The following is a 21,333-nucleotide window of genomic DNA, read 5'->3' as shown; positions in this document are numbered from 1 at the left end:
ATTAGGAATAAAAAAAAGAAACAACAGAAAATTAAGATGGCAGTGAATTTTATAGATTATGAACTTTTTAAAAAAAATTATGGGATGGATGAAAAACTAAGCCTGTAGGGAAAACATTAGGTTAGTTTGAGAGTAAGGAGAGAGTAATTTATTTTATTCTCATTGCCATTAGAGCAAGAATAGATAAATCTTTGCGATTTGATTGCATATTGGTTGATTCTTATTGTTAGAGATTCTGAGCAGTGTGGTTGGTTTCCAGGTAATTAATAATTGAGGACCTTCTCGATTTCAAGAGTTTGTTTTAATTGTATGGCATTGTCTTATGGCTTGAGGCTACATAGTGGAAGGTTGATGTTTGAACTTGCAAAATTTTTATTTTTATCTGTTCCATTGTGTTATTTTCTTTATTTCTAGCATTTGATATTTTGTTGGAATATCATTAATGTTAAAGTAGTACTGTAAAATGGTGCAAAAAATCTCTCAAAAACAGTAGAGAAGTTTATTTATTCATATAGAGTTTCCTCCCCCGTCCCTATTGGGGCGAGTTTAGCTCCCTCATGGGGGTTAAGTATTTATGGCTGTAGATCTGTGTGTTCACGGGGCCGGTTTACCTGCTTGCGGGATGAAAAAACACTGCTGTCCATGCCCAAGACCGGCTAACTTGGCTATGGCTGAGGAAGATCCTTAAGCTCCTCATGTCGGCATGGGAATCGAGCCCATGACACTCCTTCCCCAGGCATATGGTTGCGAAGCGCATAGCCAATAGGCTAACCGCACGGACATCCCGCACGTAAAGAAGTAACAAAAAGGAATGGTAGTGAAATTGTTAAGAAAGTGGCTTAACAAAGTCCCACTGAATAGAATCATGCCATTTCAGAAATGAGCGAGGATATCGAGTATAAATTAACTTTGGAAATATCTAGACTAATGCAAATTGTTGGACAATGAGGGAATCGGGAAAAAGTTGAAGTGATTAGAGAGGCATCAGCAGGACAAGAAGAATAAGCAGCAAAAGGAAAAAAGATTGAATCAGGTAAGATTTCACTTAAAGATATTTAGGTTGATAAAATAAAATCAGTTAGAAAAATATTGTATGGTATGGAGACTTACTCATATACATGTGACTGATGGCTGTGTGAGTACTTTGAGTTTTCCAGATGCCAAAATAAAAAAAATTAACGAATGTAATTGAAAAGCAGAAAAGAAAAGTAAGAGATTGTAATTTTGGTTGGAACAAATGATTTATCTAGTAATATATACAGGATAAGAGAAGATAGGATTGTTTGGAAGAAGCAAGAGTGAGAAAGTGACAATAGTTAGTATATTACCTATATATGATAGAAAGGAATTAAGAGGGGCTGTGATGACAAACATTTCAATGCATAGAAGAATGGTTGCAAATATTTAGATGTGTAAAGCGAGTTCGAGAGAACAATGAATTTGTATGAGAAGGGATAACCTACACTTAAATATGTTTGGCATCAGGAGTCTGGAAAAATTAATTGGTATCAGACCTTGACACATTTGGAAGAATAGATTGTGATCAGAGAAATGCTGAGAATCTGCATAAAAGAGTGACCATGTAACTGTGTTAATGAAAGTAATGTGTTATCATAGAAATGATTGAGGAAAAACAACTTGTGTGTTCATCCATTTCAGACAACATCAGCATGTGCAAGGATGTTGCCATAAGCAAAACATTAAATAAATAAATACATTAAATACAAAACATTAAATAGTGATCTGCAAGTTGTCTTGAGTCACGTAGACTACAGAAGTGAGTATATAAAAAAAAGCAAGCAGATAACTTGTCTCTCCACGAATGCCAGGTATGTCAAAAACAAGGAGATAGTTTTGTTGCCTTAGTGAACAGTTTGGGACCACCTCAAATTGTAGGCATTAGTGTGAGACCTGGCTATCAGAGGTAGATATACAAGCTGGCATCGAGTGAAAAGGGTACAATGCTTTTAGGAAGAATAGACAGGAGAGGAGGAGGGTTGTGATGCTAGTGGTACTGAATGATTCAAGTCCTGTTAGGGTAGAAACTTATGACTGTAATACTAGTAACAGTTTGCCATGTGGCAATGAGTTTGAAGCCATAGTCTAACAAGATGAAATACATGGCAGGGTGTTGTTATAGACATAGTCAATCAGTTAATAGTGACAATGAAATATATTACCAAATAAACATGCTGGTTGAGAAATGAGTAATCATCATGGGTGACTTTAATTATCTGAACATTAATTGGATAGCAGTGAAATCTCATGAGAAGAAAGAAACCACATTTATTGAACTGTTTTGAGACAACTTCCTCTAAGCAGCATGTGAGAGAAGGAACACAAAGAGTGTTAGATCTCATTATTGTGTCAGAGAGGGTTTTAGTTAAAGATGTGGATGTTCTGCAACAAGTTGATGACAGTGATCATGCTATGCTGACTTGGAAAGCAGCTAAGGTTATGAATATTTCATTCAAAAAAGGTTAAATCCTGAACTACAAAGCAGAAAATTATAACCAGCTGAAGAGTATACTAGTTTCTGCTCCATGGAATTGTTTGTTAGATGGGAAGGATATCTGCAGTACATGGGCATCATTTAAAAAATGCTAAAAGGATGCAGTATCAAAATGTGTCCCTGGCAGTTAAAGAATACAGTAAGAGTGAAAGGAATGTGATCTTTTTAAGAGAGATTCATAAAAATAAAAAATGATGTGGAAAGAATGCTGTATGCATAAGGATGTCATTGATGAAAATTACAAAGAAAAGGCCATAAGAGTTACAGCTGTTGTATGTAAAGAAAACTCAAAATAATTCTGTCATTATGCTGCAAGTAAAATAAATGAGTATGAAAGTATAACTCTGCTGAATGTAGATAGTGGGCATGTGACAGGTGCAGAAGAGATTTTTCAACTAAATGAGTGCCCATTTTTCTAAAAGCTACCAGTCTGGTGTATACAACATTGAGCTCGCTGCTACCAGTGAATACATTTACAATATATTCACTGGATCTATTAGAAACTCGGGTGTATAAGGAGGAAGGAAGTATACTGGAACTGTTAAACACAAACTGAATAAGAATTTGGCAGTAGGGACTGGTGGGATATCAGCACATATGCTAAAAGTGTTCAGCTGAACTTGCTCTTCCTTTGACCAGGCTATGATATAATTTGAGCCTCAGAACAGGGAAGATTCCACAACAATGGAAAGAGTGTATAATTCCATTTCACGAGGGTGATGTGAACACTGGTGTGTCCAACTATCGACTTATCAGTTTCTCTGGAATGGTAGGGAAGATTTTGGAATGATGAAGTTTCTGTCAATCCATTTTGTATACAGCAGTAGGTTGACAATCTTTACATTGCAATGAACAGCATGGATTTGCAGAGGGCAGGTCATGTTTCAGCAACTCATTCACATTTTATAATGTCACTGTTGAGTTAAGGCTGGCTGGCTTATTGATATCAAAAAGTGGTTTGTGTGGGTTGCAAGATTTAAGGTGAACAGTGCTGTATCACAGGAATCAATCCTTGGTCCATTGTTATTCATTCTTTGCATTAACGACATGAAGGATTTTGCCAGTGACATAAAGATGTCTTCTGATGATATAAAGAAAGTGATGATGTGGCTGATATACAGTATTTGCAGAATTATTTGAATAGGCTGGAATTGTGGGCAAGTGAAAATGGCTAAACAATTAAGTTCAAAATGTTTATAAATGTAAAATCATGCACTTTGGTATAATTTTTTCAATGTTAGGCCAAAAACTTAGGAGTTTTTGAAAAAAAGCAAATTTATAATTTCAAAATAATTTTTATTTTTCAACGTAATCTCCTTTAGGACTAATACATTTATTCCAGCGATGCTTCAACACCATTAACCTGTCCCTGTAGTGGTTCTCAGTAAGATCTGCAAAATACCACTTTACAGCTGCAATCACCTCTTGAATCGAAGAAAAACTGACTAGAGAGATAGAGTTTTAGTTTTGGGAAGAGATAGAAGTCAGAGGGGAGCCAAATAGGGTGGATGTTCCAACAATTCATAGTGCAGATCTCTTAATTTTCCCACTGCCAAAACACCTTTGTGCAGGTGCATTGTTCTAATGAAAGATGATTTCTTTCTTCTGCAAACTGGGTCTTTTCTCATTAATTTTTTCCTCTAGTCTGGTTAAAAGATTGGAATAATATTCCCTGGTTATTGTGTTACCCTTTTCAAGATAATAAACAAAATGCCTTTAGCATCCCAAACCAATGTCATCACCGATGCCATGACCCTTCCTGCTGATGGAGCCAACTTTGTCTTTGGCGCTGAACAACCGGCTTTTGTCCACTGTTTTGTAATGGTGAATCCAAGTCTCATCCATAGTAATAAGTCGACGCACAAAATCAGTTTTATTCTTGTTAAAACGCTCCAAGCAATGTTCAGAGATTTTCATGCAAGTGCGTTTTTGAATCTGCTGTGAGCAAATCAAATTTGCAATTCTTTTTCATCTGCAATTCATGCAAAATATATCCTCCACATTCTTTTGAAATGCCTATAGTCTCAGCAATTTCACGCACTTTGACTCACCAGTCATCCAATACCATGTCATGCACTTGATCAATGACGTCCAAAAAGTGTAACACCACACTTTTTGGATGTCCTTCACGTGGATCATCTTCAAGGCTGATACGGCTGCATTTAAACTCGGCAGCCCATTTTTTAATTGTCGAAAATAAAGGAGAAGAGTGCCCATAAACTTTTATGAATTTCTTTTGCTGTTAAACCTTCTTTTACAAAGAATTTTATAACCGCATGATACTCAATTTTATCCATTTCAAGGGGATACAGACAACACTTTTGCTTCAGACAGCTGTCTGAAGCAAAAAAAACGCTTACCTCTGGCAGAGGTAAGCTATTTTTCCCTCCTGGAAACTCAAGAAAATCAGCTGTCGAACCCACACTATTTGTAGACATTAAAAATATTGTTAGGCTTATGGACGACGAGATGGCGGCACTTGCTAGTCGCCTTCTTTACGGCGTGCCGATTAATTAGTGATATCCTTGGGCCAGCTATCTCTGATTGGCTGCCGGTAGAGATTGAACTGCCCACCCAATCTTCAAAAGTTAGCTAGTGCTAAAACGACCTCTGCTCCGTATACGGGAACAAAAAGGCGTTAGCTGGTTTTTTTTTTTTTATCTGCTCTATATTTTAACTATCAATTTATAATGAGATAATCTATCAAAAGCCTTTGCAAAGTCGAAATGTACGGTCCCTCTACCACATCCAATGCAACTTACGTTATTGTAATCAGTAAGTAGATTACTAAACATTAACTCCCTTTAGCAAATCCTTACTATTCATCAAAGCTAATGCTATTGTTGTCAATCCAATTCTGGATCCTTTTTCTCACCAGTCTTTCGAACACTTTAACCACAACACCTGTCAGAGATTCACCTGTAATTTGATGTTTAAATTTTGTCAACTCCTTTCTGAAAATCTTGTCTTCCTTCCACTCCTATGGAACTTGACCCAACGTATGATTCATATTAAGCATATGTCACGGCAGATGTCAAATGCCTGGCATATTCTCTCATTACACACTGATATCATCACATTCTACAGCTATTAATATCAAGTTTGCTTAATTCCCATTATAACTTTCATTAACATCCACTGCTCTCAAACTCTTAATGATAAAAGAGACACAAGCATAAAAGACCTTCATGAACTGCTCTTTAAATATCTCAGCTATATCCTCCACAGCAATTGTACCATTTTTTCCAATCAGTGCTATCCTACCTTATAACTCCCTGGGATTTTTTTTTTTTTTTTTCATCAGCTAACTACTACTCATACTGAAATTTTGCTACTGTTGCCCTCCTTGCCTGTTTTTTGTATTCCTCATGAAATTGATCATCACTCCTCTTATCTTATATTGCTTCCATAATGCACTTTTTTTCTCTGTATTGCATGCTTAATCTCTTCATTCATCCCTTTCACACCTACCTTATTTAATCTTCTGACGTTTGGAATAAATATATTTAGATATTGCTTATAGTTCCTAAGCAGCCCTGATCTCCTTTCCACATAACTTCTCATTCCATGCTACATCTCGAAGCTGTCCCCTGATCTCACAATGCCTTGTAAGTTTACATATACTCTTTCCTCAGAGAAGTCTTCATATGGCTGGCAACTACCTGGGTAATCCTTTCATTGCGACTCTTACTAACTGGAGGCTGATTTTACACCTCATAATATCCTGTGATGATATGATCATATCCAAGACCCTCAATCCTCGCATGCCCTCTGTTACACACTGCTTGAGGTAATTGTCGTACAAAATCTCAAGAAGCTGATTGTCTTTACTTCCAGTTGCTATTTCTTCATCACAATCGATATTGCCGTAATCAATATCACCCATTATGATCACTATTTTCTCATTTGCTTTAACATATCCTGGAAGGGGCGTTTGCATCCTCTGCGCTTCGTTGCCTGAAGCTACTCTGGCCGACTGGAGGAACTTTTTCCAAACCAATCTTCGATGGCTGGCATTGGAAAGCAGATTTTGTTTCTCATAGAAACTCGTGTTTTTCTTCCCGCAAACTCAAGAAAATCGAGTGTACAGCGCACATTTTTAGACAGTAACATATCCTGTCAGAGTTAGGTATTAACTACGTCGCTGTCAATATGGATAAAATACATCACTCCTTTACACTTCGTATCCGTCATATCTTTCAATGTAATATCAATGGTATTACAATTTTAATATGCACTTCTCATCTATGGTAACCTTGACGTGTATACATGTTATGGGTGGTTAAGAGATAGCAGCACTTGCTTTCGCAAATTTTCATCTGTGGCCGCTTATATAAATAGTGATCACCATAGGCTAGCTTTCTCTGGCGTCAGATGGTGATTGAACTACCTACTCAGTCTCCAAAAGCTTGATAGGATTAAAAGGACTCACCTATCCCTACAGAGGAATAAAATAAAGTTATATGTTATTATAGTACCATCCAATAATGCATTTCATTCTATTCACTTCTCTCTCTCACACTGCCTCAAACCATTATCATTATTATCCCATTGTATGGACATTAGTCTTTTTCTGCCATCAATAGCACTTCACCTTTTTTTTGCTTTTTCTATCTTCCCGAAATACATCATACCCTTCCATCCCTATTCCTCTCTGGATGTCTTTTTCATTGAACCATGTCTCACTTATTCCAACAATTTAGGGGTGAGCAAACTCACTCAATGCAACCATTTCATTTCACTTGTTTCTGATTCCTCTAGCATCCATATACAAACAACAGCTCGTTCCTGGGTCTACTAGTTTCACGGATACCACTTATTAGATGTGACTTCTCCATAATTTCCTCAAGTCATTTCTTTTTCTCTTTATCTGTCCCAGAACCTCTTTCAAATCCATGTATTTTCCCTATATCCCAGGTCGACTCTTCCTTATTTGTCTACACACCCACATTCACTTCCTCTTGGAGCACCAGCCTTTTTCACACTGGGTTTCCCTTGTGTTCCTGTTTTTCTTGCCCACTTGCTCTCATTCTCTATACTCATGCTATCCATTCATAAGCACCACTTTAATCTATCCTTTCTTACTCTCTCATTCTTTCATATCACTTCTTACATGCTCAGATTCATTCCAACTGTGCTTATTACTCTCCCTTCCAGCAGCAGTCTCTCCGAATGATTCACACCAAAACTCTTCAAATGTTGTCCATCACACTCATACAGTTCCTATTCTTTCTTCAAACTTCTTCCACACATTAACAAGCTGCACTTAACATATCACTCATAATTCTTGCTCTATGCCTCATTTCATCACTGTCATACATGAGCAACACACTGACTAGCTTTTCTTTTGAGAAATTATATATATATTATCTATCAACAATCACCTGATATCCAATCTTATATTCTTGTTCTTAGTCAAGACATTTGTCCCTACGAGGTTCCCTCTATGGGAAAATAACTCCATACAATTTGTCCCTCATATTATCGTTACCATCATCTTTGCTCACTTCGGCCTCATAATCAATGCCTCAATCACTATTCATTTCACCTTCAGAAAAACAAACATTGTGCATCCTCTCTTTTACCACGTCTCTAATAATCGGAGTGCCATAACACGCCACTCGCGAATCTTTCATTACCTTTTTAATACCGACAATTTGTTTTCATCTGCTTCACTCTGCCATACATATCGCCAATTCTCTTGATTTCACTATGCAACCGCCTCATCTTCACCAACTCGGCTTTCAAATCTTGCATCCTTTGTTCGCTATATTCGCTGTCGCTATTTTATAGTCAGTAATGCACGCACTTGTTCGCCGTGAATCCCTCGTTACCTTGCCGTTAACTGCACTCTGTTTTTCGTCATTATTGCCCACTTTATCGTTAATTAACGTTGTATAAACTATCACCCACTTTATCATCGTTCGAGCTTTTTCCTGAGCTATCATTTCTACACACTCTGAATATTCGCAGAATCTTCAACTGCTGTGTCAGTTACGATGAAATTTTTCCTACTCGTATTTCAACTCATTTAAGCAAGCCTCGGTCTATCAGAATATTTCATTTCCTACATATCCACACTCATTCTATTCTCTTATTCAGCCTCTACATAAATATATGCTTCATCTTCCCACGCGTACATATTACATTCATGATACCATACCGTTTTTGAGAAATTTACGCCGTCTCCGTTTGTCTTTCGCGCACACCTACGCAATGATATGCCTTTTGCTGCCAAGTTGTATGAGTGCTAAGTTTAGCGATTTTGTAACAAACTTAAACAATAAATCCTACACACCACAAACGCGCAACTCCTACACATAAACACACTTATTTTCAATAATTAATAATAAAACTTAGCTGTAGCCTTCTTTACACAAAGCTTCCCGTGAATCGTCTACTGGCGTTATCATATATATATATCTACCCAAGGCACCCTGAAGCTGAACCACGCCTTACTTCATCTAATATACATCTGTTATGTTATCTGTAGACTGGTCCCTACTTTTCTTTTCATCTTGCTCCTTCCCCCAGTGCTATTAGAGTATTCGAGGGCAAGGGGTGATTCTTATTTTTCCACCTCATGCAGTGGGAGTCTACCTTCTCCTCAGGTACTTGTCCACCCCCAGTTAAAACGGTGAAGACAAATCGGAACTCTATATTGCATCGGTCGTCGCGCGGGTTATCAAGGACCGCAATGGATATTAGGCTTCCTGGAAATCCAATGACATGTGGACTACAGGAGCAAGATCCACAGAGCTCGAAAGTAATTACTAGGAAAAAATGGAGCCTGAGAGAAAATCGACAAGTCATGCAGTGCCTTAATTAGTCTATAATATTTGAAACATCGTAACATCTGAATTAGGCTATAAGATTTTAGAGCAACTTGAAAAACCTTAAGGAAAAAAAAATAAGAAAATCTGAAATTACATCATAAAGAGATATAATATAATATATAATATTGGAAGTCGACCTATTGATGAAGTATTAGAGGAACTGAAGCAAAAAAAGTTGCAGTTGCAGCTAAAATAAGAAGGTACAGTGCGTGCTTTGAACAGTTCAAGCAAAATTTGATGTTTCACATGAATCAGCACCAATTTCACAAGAAAATTGATTGCTGCAGGAATGATAATCTTAAAATATAAACATAAATACCACAGACAAAGAAAATACACTTAGATTTTGGCAAAACCTATGGGACAATCCCTAGAGGCACAATAACAAGGCAAAGTGGATTGAACAAATTATGAACGAAAAATAGAACAACTGAAATGGTTCAAAAGAAAGCTAAAAGGATAAAAAAATTGATCAAACACTAAGGAAGGATGAATTACATTGTTACTGGTTGAAATATCTGACAGGCTTACAAGAAAGACTTGCTAACCAATTTAACGATGTTTTAGAATGACAAAGCAAAGAAAGGTGGCTCACAGCAGGAAAAACGTTTTTGATCATAAAGGATAAAGAAAAAGGCCCAAAGCCAGAAATCTTCTGACAAATAACCTGCCTGCCAACAACTTTTAAGCTACTCAAAGGTATACTAGCTGACAAAATATACAGCTATCTTGAGCCAAATTCTCTTTTTCCAATTGAACAAAAAGATTGCAGCAAAAATTCAAGAGGCACAAAAGACCAATTGCTGATTGATAAAATGATTCTGAAAAATTGCAAACGTAGAAAAACCAACCTTCATATGGCTTGGATAGATTATAAAAAAAGCGTTTGATCCGGTGTCTCATACTTGGATTTTAAAATGCACAGAACTATTCGGTATTAGCGAATACGTACAAAACGTTTTGCAATCTGGCATGAAAAATTGGGGAACAACGTTGATTCTGAATAGAGAAGAAATTGGAGAGGTAAACATAAAAAGCGTATCTTTCCAGGAGACTCATTATCTCCTCTACTGATTATCTTGTCATTGATCCACTTAACTAGAATTTAAAATAAAACTGCTCATGATTATCAAAATGCGCAAAAAAAGTGCAAAGATATCTTACCTTTTATACACGGACGATCTGAAGTTGTATACAAAATCAGAGAATGAACTCGGATCACTGCTTAATACTGTGCACATTATTCATCAGGATATATCAATGGATTTTGGCTTAGACAAATGCGCAATTGCTGGAATAACAAGAGGAAAGTTTAAAGATCTGAACGAATTCGAGCTACTTAATGGTGAAAAAAATCAAGGCAATAAAAGTTGAAGATAGCTACAAATATTTGGAAATTTTAGAAGCATCAGAAATTCTGCACAATAAGATCAAAGAAAAAATTACAGCAGAATACATAAGGCGACTAAGAAAACTCCGTAAGGCAATGCTTAATGCTGGAAATTTCATAAAAGTAATTAATACCTCGTTCATACCCGTTCTGAGATATTAAGCAGTCATTGTTGAATGGACCCAGATGGAGGATTTAGACAGAAAAACTCGAAAATTAATGACAATGCACCATGCCATCAACCTTTGCAGTGACATTGATAGGCACCACATATCAAGCAAAAAAAGGAGGCAGAGGATTATTACAAGTAAAGCAAGCTATTGAAGAAGAACGAAATCGGGATGATTATCTGCAACAAACAACGGAAAAATTTCTAATTCAGGTAATGAAAGACGATTTATTTAAACATATGGAGACAAAATTGGAATACAAAACCAACCAAGTAAAAGTGAGAACTGAAAGATGGAAAAATATACATTGCATTGAAAATATCTTCACAGCATTGAGGACAGTGCTGACAGCAACTTGACCTGGCAATGGTTGAGAAATGGAGCCCTGAAGAAACAAACAGAATCGGTAATTTTTACAGCACAAGAACAGGCCATTAAAATAAAAGTTATGAATGCAAAAATATAAAACATTCAAGGAGACCGTAAACGTAGATTGTGCAAAGAAAAGGAAGAAACGGTAGACCACATAACTAAGTGCAGAAAAATTGCACAAATTGAGTACCGTAAAAAGAGCCTGTATAGCTCAGTAGAAGTGGCAACTTTTAGTTTCCACCATTTGGTCAAGGCCAAACTGTGCCGGGAGACCTTAGACAGCTACACATATACAAACAGAAATTACGCGCTGTGGAAACTAAATAACAGCATTATTAACACAGAACCATTTACATCGGAAATTAAACAAATACTAGATGATATTAAAAAAATAACAAATTCAATGGAGGCATGGAACAAATTCAAAATGCAAGTAAAAAAAGCCGCCATAAAGATAGTGAAACAAACAAACAAAAAAAAGACAAAGAAAAACCAAAGATAATCAAAGAACTAATACAGAGATACAACACAGATAGAAAACACTCCCAGAAAATAAAATAGCAATTAAAGCATACAAAGCGAAGCTAACACAAATTGAAACAAAAGAGGCTGAAGGGCCTTGGTTCGCGCTAGAATCAAAACAATGGAATAAGATGAAGGAAAAACCAAAGCTGCGTGGCTCTTTGAAGAACAAAAAAAAAAACAAAAAGCGACATTTAATAAAATAACACACTAGGGGAAAGAAATCGAAGGAGATGCAAACCTCCTTCGATTCTTCCACTTACAGTACACAAATACATTCTCTGAAAAAGAATATGAAGAAACAGAAACCCAACACTTCTTGAAACAACTACCAAGACTCACAGACCAAGAAGCCGAAAACATAGACTCACCAGTCACGCCATCAGAATGCTAGAAAATTATAAAATCCCTATCATTACACAAATCCCCAGGACCCGATGGCCTCACTGCAGAATTTAACAAAGCCTACTACCCACTGTTTGAGGCACTATTTGTAAAAATGCTGTCCGAAATACACAATTCGGAGAGCATACCAGGATATTTCAACCTCGGCTACATAGCATTAATACCAAAAAAGAAAACACAACAAACAACGAAGAGACACAATGGAGAGGAATCACACTCCTCAATACGGACCAAAAATTTTAACTAAAATTATATCTGAAAGAGTGCAGAGACACATACACAAGATCATATCCAAATCCCAAACCTGCGGAATAAAAGGCCGAAAAATAGAGGATAGTATCCTACAAATTCGATGTATATTCGAGCACTAACAGGCAACACAACAGCCATGCCTACTGGTAGGTCTCGACATTAAGGCCTTTGACACAGTAAATCATCGGTACTTAAATGAAGTCATCAAAACCGCAGGGTTTGGGAAAAAATTCCAAAATCTGATCTCAAATATCTACACCACAGCAGAGTCACACCTGATCATAAACAAAAAACTGTCTGCACCGGTCAAACTTAAATGCTCGGTCAGACAGGGAGACAGCCTCTCCATGATTCTCTTTGGTCTAGCCTTAGAACCGGTTTTACAAGAAATATCAAAACATCCTGGCATAGTGGGCACTCACATAGGAGGTGAAGGAAAAACAAAAGTGCTCGCTTACGCCGACGATGTGACACAAACCGTAACTATTGCCAAGTCCTTCACACTCGCTTACAACATACTTAAAAAATTTGAAACAGCATCAGCACTTAAAGTAAACTTGCAAAAATGCCATGCGATGTTCGTCAGCAGGTGGGCAAAGAGGCCACCCATGCCGAACGGCATAAAAATAAACGACTTACCACTTCTGGGATCATCATAGGGGAACAAATCCAACACAACACAAAATGGGAGCTTGCACATACAAAAATAACCAATAAGATTACACAGATGAGACATAGACAAGCATCACTACGAAGTAAAGCTAAAATTTGCAATCAATACTTACTCTCAAAGATATGGTACCTCATAAACAACATCAACTACAACAGCAAAGAAGTAGACAGAATCCATAGAGAGTGCGCAAAATTCATCGGGGGATCCTGATACGATCCCATCAGAAGATCCACATTTCACGACATTGAGGCTGCATGACTCGGCTTAATAAACGTCCACCTAAAAACTCTAAGTGCTAGAGCGAAAATCATGGAGAGCGCTTACAGAGAGGAAAAAGCGTGGAGCGCATATATACTATACTATATGCAGAAGATAATGCCCGACAAAGTAACATGTTCCCTTTCGCATTCGAGTGGTAAAACACCAAAAATGTTTCACGAGATCGCGGAAGGGTACAACTTTATTAATAAATACATAGGAATAAATGAATTTTTGAAGATGAGACCTAAAGCTGCACACATCAAACTCACGTGCACAGTTATACCCCCACCACAACACCGGGAGATTGAAAGAGGCATATTAAGACTATCAAACGCACTTAAAAATGCTTTCACTCTGCCCATAAACCCCTAATTAAAAACCTTCTACTACAAAGTACACCACGCTTGTTTGCCCACAAAAATATGGCGAACAGTGAAAGGGATCCCGCTTCAAGGCCCCGTCACATGTCAGTTTTTCCCCAACCAGAAACACTTTATCACTTAATGATCTATTGTCCACACACCTCCCGAATATGGAACACTGTTCAAACACTCAAAAAAAAAAAAAAATCAGCTAACGCCTATGTTGTTCCCGTATAGGGAATAGGCGGGGCCGTTTACCCTATCTAACTTTTTGGAGACTGAGTGGGCAGTTCAATCTCCACTGGTAGCCAATCAGAGAGATAGCTGGCCCAGGGCTATCACTGATTCATCGGTACGCAGTGAAGAAGGCGGCAAGTTAGTGCCGCCATCTCTTGGTCTCTAACACTAACACAATATTTTTAATGTCTGAAAATAGTGTGGGTTCGACGGCCGATTTTCTTGAGTTTACGGAACGAAAAACCCGAGTTTCCGGGAGAAAAAACCCGCTGGCCCGTGCCAGAGATCGATTAACTCGGGAACTGGCCGAAAACAGGCTTAGAAAAATTTTCTCTAGTCGGTGACTAGATTTGAACCACCCAATCCTTTCTTCGTGCGGTCAAGCGCCATAGAGTGCAAACGCCACTTCTACTTATATTTTATTTACACCAAAGCATCTAAGTACATTCAAAATAAATATATGCACAACTATTTACAATATATATACACATGTACATAGAATGCTTATTCTCTTGGGCATTTTGATTTACATTTTTTCATATCTTAGCAATATGTATATTTCTGCAATTTATTCTTCCGTATTTTTTTAACATCATAATCTGCTCAGTGTCTGCTTCTTGCTAAAGTCCTTTTACCATGAGCTGAGCAGTATTTTTTTTTTCTTTTAATATGCCACTTCTACTGAGCTACATGTACTCGATATGGATATGCAGATGCGATAACATTTACGGAAGGGCAACAGGACCAGGCATACTCAGGAAAAATAAACAACATATTAAAAGACACAATCATAAATTCCATAAACAGAAACAAAATAAGCAAACACCAATGGCGGCAAATGGGTCTCATCTCAGAATTTGAAGAACAACTGCAGATCATAGAAATAAAAGACCCACCATAAATACAAAACTTAAAACAAAACCATACAAATCTTCTTGTAGAACGCGAAGAAATAAAATAAATATACATAAGCAAAAGAAACACATATAATATACTTTCTCATTAAGCTGTATAACCACCTGTATATTAATTGCTTTATACTATAATTGATTGTAGCCTTATGTATAATAATGGTCAATTATGGAGATTGAAATTTAGTTTCATGTTTCAAAAATATCAATGACAATATATATAATGGAAGAGCTTGACCACATTTTAATGATGTATGATATGTAAAGTAATTATATGTGTTTGTTTAAATATGATATATGTAAATAGCACTTAAAGTTCTACGATAAGTTCATAATGTATGAACCAAACCTTTATGTTTTAAAAACAAACAGTATACAGGTTTATTAGAGAAGAAATTATTTAAGAAGTGTTTCCTAACACGACAAAAAAAAAAAAAAAAAATAGCACAAACCCAAGAAGGAAGACGTAATATACTACCAGCAAACAGTTAAATGTAACTATAGAAACAAATAGGATTTATGAAATAGTAATTAAAATGTTAATATGAGTGCTTAAGATAAAATGACAACAATAATTCAGATAGAATGATAGAATGTATGACACACTAAATTAAAAAAAAAAAAATAAATAAATAAAATCAAATGCTCAGATGAAGCATAAGGACTATAGGAAACAGAAAGCACTGAGCAGATTATCATGCGAAAAAAAAAAAAAAAGGTGTAAACACAGGTAATATACACAATGTGAAACCATAAAGAAATGTCAAAGAAAAATGCCAATTAGAATATTAGAATGAGAATACTATTGTACAGCTTGTATATCATTGTAAATAGATGTAAAATAGGATGTATGAAATAGTAATTTAAATGTTAATATAAGTGCTTAAGATAGAATGATATCAATGCATGACACATTGAAGGAAAAAAAATGCTCAGATGAAGTATAAGGACTTTAGGAAACGCAAGGCATTGAGCAGATTATCATGTAAAAAAAAAGATTGTATGAACACAGATAATAGACACTATGTGAAAAAGAAACTATAAAGAAATGTCAAAGAAAAAATGCCAATTAAAATGAGCATACTATGTACAAAATGTATATAATTTTAAATAGATGTATATATATTTATTCCTATTCAGATTGTACATAGATGCTTTGTTGTTAATAAAATATATGTAGCTCAGTAGAAGTGCCGTTTGCATTCTACAGCGCTTGACCGCAGCAAGAAAGGATTTGATGGTTCAAATCTAGTCGCTGACTAGAAGAAATTTTCCTGAGCCTTTTTTTCGACTGGGTTATCGAGTTAGTCGGTCTGTGGCACGGGCTAGCGGGTTTTTTCTCCCGGAAACTCAAGAAAATCGACCGTAGAACCCACATTATTTTCAGACATTAAAAATATTGTGTTAGGGTTAGGGACCACGAGATGGCGACACTAGCTTGCCGCCTTCTTCACTGTGTACCGATGAATCAGTGATAACCTTGGGCCAGCTATCTCTCCGATTGGTTACCAATGGAGATTGAAATGCCCACTCAGCCTCCAAAAGTTAGATAGGGAAAACGGCCCCGCCTACTCCCTATACGGGAACAAAAGGCATGATAACGTAGCTAAGATAATTCACGGGCATTTATGTAAAAGGACAGGTTTGAAGTATCTAAAGACTACTGGAAGCATAAAGTTCACTAGAAAGTGATTGATTATGAAAAAGCTAAAATACTATTGGATTTAAAAATCCAGATTGACAAAAGCTTGGAATATAAATCACCTGATATAACAGTGGTTGAAAAAAAGTGAAAACAAGGGTGTTCGGTTTATAGAAATATCAGTACCAGGAGATAGTCGGATTGACGACAAAGAAACTGAAAAAATTACAAAGTATCGCTAGTTGCAAGTCCAGGTTGAACAAATCTGGCAAAATAAAACGAAAGTGGTTCCCATAATAATAGGTGCTTTAGGCGCAATCCCTAAAACATTAAAAAAAAAAAAAAATCTAGAATCACTCGAGTTAGGTGCATTAAAAATTCGAGCAGCTGCAAAAGGCCGCGTTGTTCGGTACAGCATTCATATTCAGAAAGTATTTCCACAACTAATGGGCCCTTGGGTAGGGCTCGAGTTCGTGGAATATAACCAGTCTTTTACTTAAGACTGAGAAAGCAATATATATATATTAAAGAATAAATTTTAAATGACTTTAAACCAAGGGTTTAAAGTCATTTAAAATTTATTCTTTAAAATGTATCATTACAACTGAATAGAAGATCAAGAATATACACACACACACACACACACACACACACACACACACACACACACACACACACACACACACACACACACACACACACACACACACACACACACACACACACACACACACACACACACACACACACACTGTGCCTTTGGACTCTCTGAGATGTCATGTAATAATAATAATAATAATAATAAATAACAAATGGCGGTGGTTTCGTGGTAATAAAAAATGAAAGTATAGTGATACAAACTTATAATGCCGAAAAGTGCAGATTTTAAGTACAGAATTGTAATGTTGTAAAACTGTCAAGTCATAAGTTTATAATGCAGATGAGTATAACCTGTTTACTGATATGTACACATGTATATAATGTAAATGAGTATGTATGTATTTATGAATAAAGTTAATGACATAATGAAAAAAAAAATTATTATTATTATTATTATGAGAATTCGGCAATAGAGACAGAAGCAAGTACTAAATGTATGTTCAGCCTAAAATGGCTATGTCTTTGACAATTGACATTTATGTCTTTAAGGGTGAAGCAAAAGGTTGGCAAGTATCAAAAAAACTGGCATATGGAGTATATGAATCTTCCAGATTTCAGGTGACCAGTGGTGTACCCCAATCAGTCCTTGGATCATTGTTGTTTAATATATACATCAATAATATTTGAAAGGGACTGACATGAGATCTTCGGTCGTTTGCTGATGATGCAAAGATAGCATATATTTATGTAGGGTAATCTGTAAAGGTAATGAAATCCAGCACTTACAGGATGATGAAAGTTTATTTTTCACTTGGATATATAATATATAATATATAATAAATTTAATTTAATCCTTTATCCAAGAGTGAGCAAACAAAGTTTGCGCCTGAAAATATCTTCAGGACTGGGGTAAAGTAGTACAACACCGGGAAACTCGCAGCAAAGGTGGAGCAAGCTAACATCACTCCTATCTCAGTAGCTCTCAAAATGCAAAATACATCTCCTTGGGGATATGTATATAATGTTATGCATTAAGGGAAGGGCCACTACCCAGACTAGTTTCGCCTTTATTGAAGTCTCTTCAGTGAGAGTTAGGCCCAGAGGTGGAAATACCAGTCAGAAGCAATGGCAGGTCATCTTTACCTATAGGATCATCTTTACCTATCTTTACCAAACGGTGTGCCACCTTTTTATTAAATTACTCTGGATTTAGAGAAAGATGTTGAAAGTTTATTTTTCACTTGGTTAGACTATAATAAATTTAGTTTAATCCTTTATCCAAGTGTGAGCAAACAAAGTTTGCGCATGAATGCATAACATTATACATATCCGCAAGGAGATGTGTTTTGCATTTTTGGAGATACTGAGATAGGAGTGATGTTAGCTTGCTCCACCTTTGCTGCGAGTTTCCCGGTGTTGTACTACCTTACCCCAGTCCTAAAGATATTTTCAGGCACAAACTTTGTTTGCTCATACTTGGATAAAGGATTAAACTAAATTTGTTATAGTCTAACCAAGTGAAAAATAAACTTTCAACATCTTTCTCTAAATCCAGAGTAATTTAATAAAAAGGTGGCACACCGTTTGGCAACTCCTATAGGTAAAGATGACCTGCCATTGCTTCTGCCTGGTATCTCTACCTCTGAGCCTGGCTCCCACTGAAGAGACTTCAATAAAGGTCGAAACTAGTCTGGGTAGTGGCCCTTCCCTTAATGTATAATATTATACATATCTGCAAGGAGATGTGTTTTGCATTTTGGGAGATACTGAGATAGGAGTGATGTTAGCTTGCTCCACCTTTGCTGCAAGTTGCCCAGTGTTGTACCCAGTCCTGAAGATATTTTGAGGTGCAAACTTGGTTTGTTCACACTTGGATAAAGGATTAAACTAAATTTATTATAGTCTAACCAAGTGAAAAATAAACTTTCAACATCTTTCTCTAAATCCAGGGTAATTTAATAAAATGGTGGTACACCGTTTGGCAACTCCTATAGGTAAAGATGACCTGCCATTGCTTCTGCCCGGTATCTCCACCTGTGGGCCTGGCTCCCACTGAAGAGACTTCAATAAAGCTGTTTGTTAATGTCTGTAGCCTATAAATTCTCATTCTGTCTTTATAATCTGTATTCCACAATTCTGATATCATTTTAGACACTCTTCTTTGCACTCTCTGCACTGTATCAGAATCACCAGGAGACCAAACCTGCTCACAGTAGTCCAAGCAAGGTCTTATCAATGCCTCGTAAAAAGGCAAAATTACTTCCTTATCTTTACATTTCAAGGTTCATGTCAGCATTGCCATTATTCTCTGAGTTGTATTTATAATTTTTGCTATATGAACCTTGAATTTCAACTTCCTGTCTACTAAAACTTCAAGATCCCTAGCCTCATCAGTTTCTTCAAGCATAATCTCGCCAATATAATACGACATTAGATATCTAATCACACCAAAGTGCATGACTTTACACTTACGAGATGACCCATTTTCACAAGCCCACAATTCGAGCTAATTCAAATCATTCTGCAAGTACAGCATATCATCAGCACTTCTGTTTACCCTACCTATCTTTGCATCATCGGCAAATAGCAGTATATCACATGTCAAATCCTTTACAATGTTATTAATGTACAGATTGAATAACAATGGACCAATGGCTGATCCTTGAGGCAACCACTGGTTACTCTGAATCTTGCAGATTCCCCCCCCCCCCCCCTTTTTTTTTTTTTTTTATCCTGAATGATAGAGACGGAGAGTTGTAGGTTCCCTCCCTCGACGAGTCTTTGGATTCCTTGGAGGCTTTACGTAATAATAATAATTATAATATCCTTTATATAACTAATAATAAATAATATTCACATCACAATTGTATATTATATACCTTTTAGTTATGTGATACACTGTTTCTCGAATGTTGGATGCTTTATAGTGCTTTGCATTCTTAATAAATATATAATTTATTTGTTTGGAAATCTTATCTGAAGTATTATCGCATGGTTGAGAAAAATCATCACTGCCATCTGGCAGATTTTTCAGTTTTCGATGTAGGATTTTCACTGCTAGTAATCTGTACACAAGAGGAAATGGCATTGTCGAGGTGTCTGTGTACTTTTAAGGTTCTACCTTTGTTTAAGAGATTCGGAGAAACTATTCAGTGGTACGAAAGATTCTGCCAGTATTTCTTTTATCATTTAAGTAGTGATACTGATACTACCGATTCTTATATTTTTAATATACATCCATTTCAAGTTGGTGGAAATGGACCATTTTACTGAACAGTATGTAAATACAATCACTTACACTCAAATTAACGTTCTCCAATCTAGTGTGTTGACGACCTTTCCATATTTTGTTGATGCCATAAATGTTTGGCATTTTTTCCCCTGTTTGTTTTTAATCATTATGTCTGATCCTCTTAAATCAGTGGATATAGATTTGACCGATTGTTATCATGAATGTTAATAGTAATTAGTTTTCCAGATGCCAATTGGATTTCAACAATAGGACAGTGTAATAATATATTACATATATTATTTCCTTAAGTAAAATAAGTGAGGTAGAAGTGACCACACTTTTCTTTATTATAGCAACACTGCACAGGAGAGGCCATAAAAGAAGACAGGAAAAAATGTTGAATGAATATGGAATATGAAAAAAAATTTGAGATTTAGGGAGATGGACAGAATATTTATTACCCTAAGTCTAACATCAAGGTGGTCGTTATCACCTGGCCAATCCTGTCCATAAAACATTAGCTCTTGTGATGCAGTCACACATTGCCAAACTGTTTCTGCTTGTATTAATTTCATGTCATTCTCATGTTGAAAGTTTGACAAACTTCACTATCAGAGCAGTTTTCTCATATGGTTCACTCAGCAGTATCTTCAGAAGAGGGCTTTATAGTTGATCCTTACCACTTTGGACATCATTAAAAGAAGTGAACAAATTTATAAAGAGATGTTTTTTACACATATCCTTCCCCTTTCTGTCTATTACTTCTTAATTTTACATTCCATATTGTTTTGCTATTTATTTTTGTCTCAGAATATTAACTAGGATGCTGCTGCATTCAAATATATCCAAACTAATTTGTAGTCATTTGATTTACTTTTTATGTTTCTCCTAATCTGTAGGAATTTCTTCCTTTTAGCTTCATTTATTTGAAACTTTCATAACATTCAAAACATTTA

The 21,333-nt window shown here is 36.2% G+C and overlaps 1 protein-coding gene across 1 annotated transcript in view; it reads left to right on the top strand.

Moving 5' to 3' along the window:
• The first annotated feature begins 20,179 nt into the window (after positions 1–20,179).
• Positions 20,180–21,333, top strand: part of ND-18 (NADH:ubiquinone oxidoreductase subunit 18) — a 92,917-nt gene continuing 91,763 nt past the window's right edge. The window contains exon 1 of the mRNA XM_090403685.1: positions 20,180–20,300. Coding sequence (XP_090259811.1) covers positions 20,227–20,300 — 74 coding nt within the window. The 5' untranslated portion in view covers positions 20,180–20,226. The remainder of the gene's footprint in view (positions 20,301–21,333) is intronic.

The sequence above is a fragment of the Typopeltis vanoorti genome, chromosome 14, assembly GCF_054136105.1.
Source record: "Typopeltis vanoorti isolate ZY-2024b chromosome 14, IOZ_Tvanoo_1.0, whole genome shotgun sequence".
In the NCBI taxonomy this organism is placed as follows: Eukaryota; Metazoa; Arthropoda; class Arachnida; order Uropygi; family Thelyphonidae; genus Typopeltis; species Typopeltis vanoorti.
The sequence above is the reverse complement of the archived record's forward strand: the minus strand, read 5'-3'. Positions and strand labels throughout refer to the sequence as shown.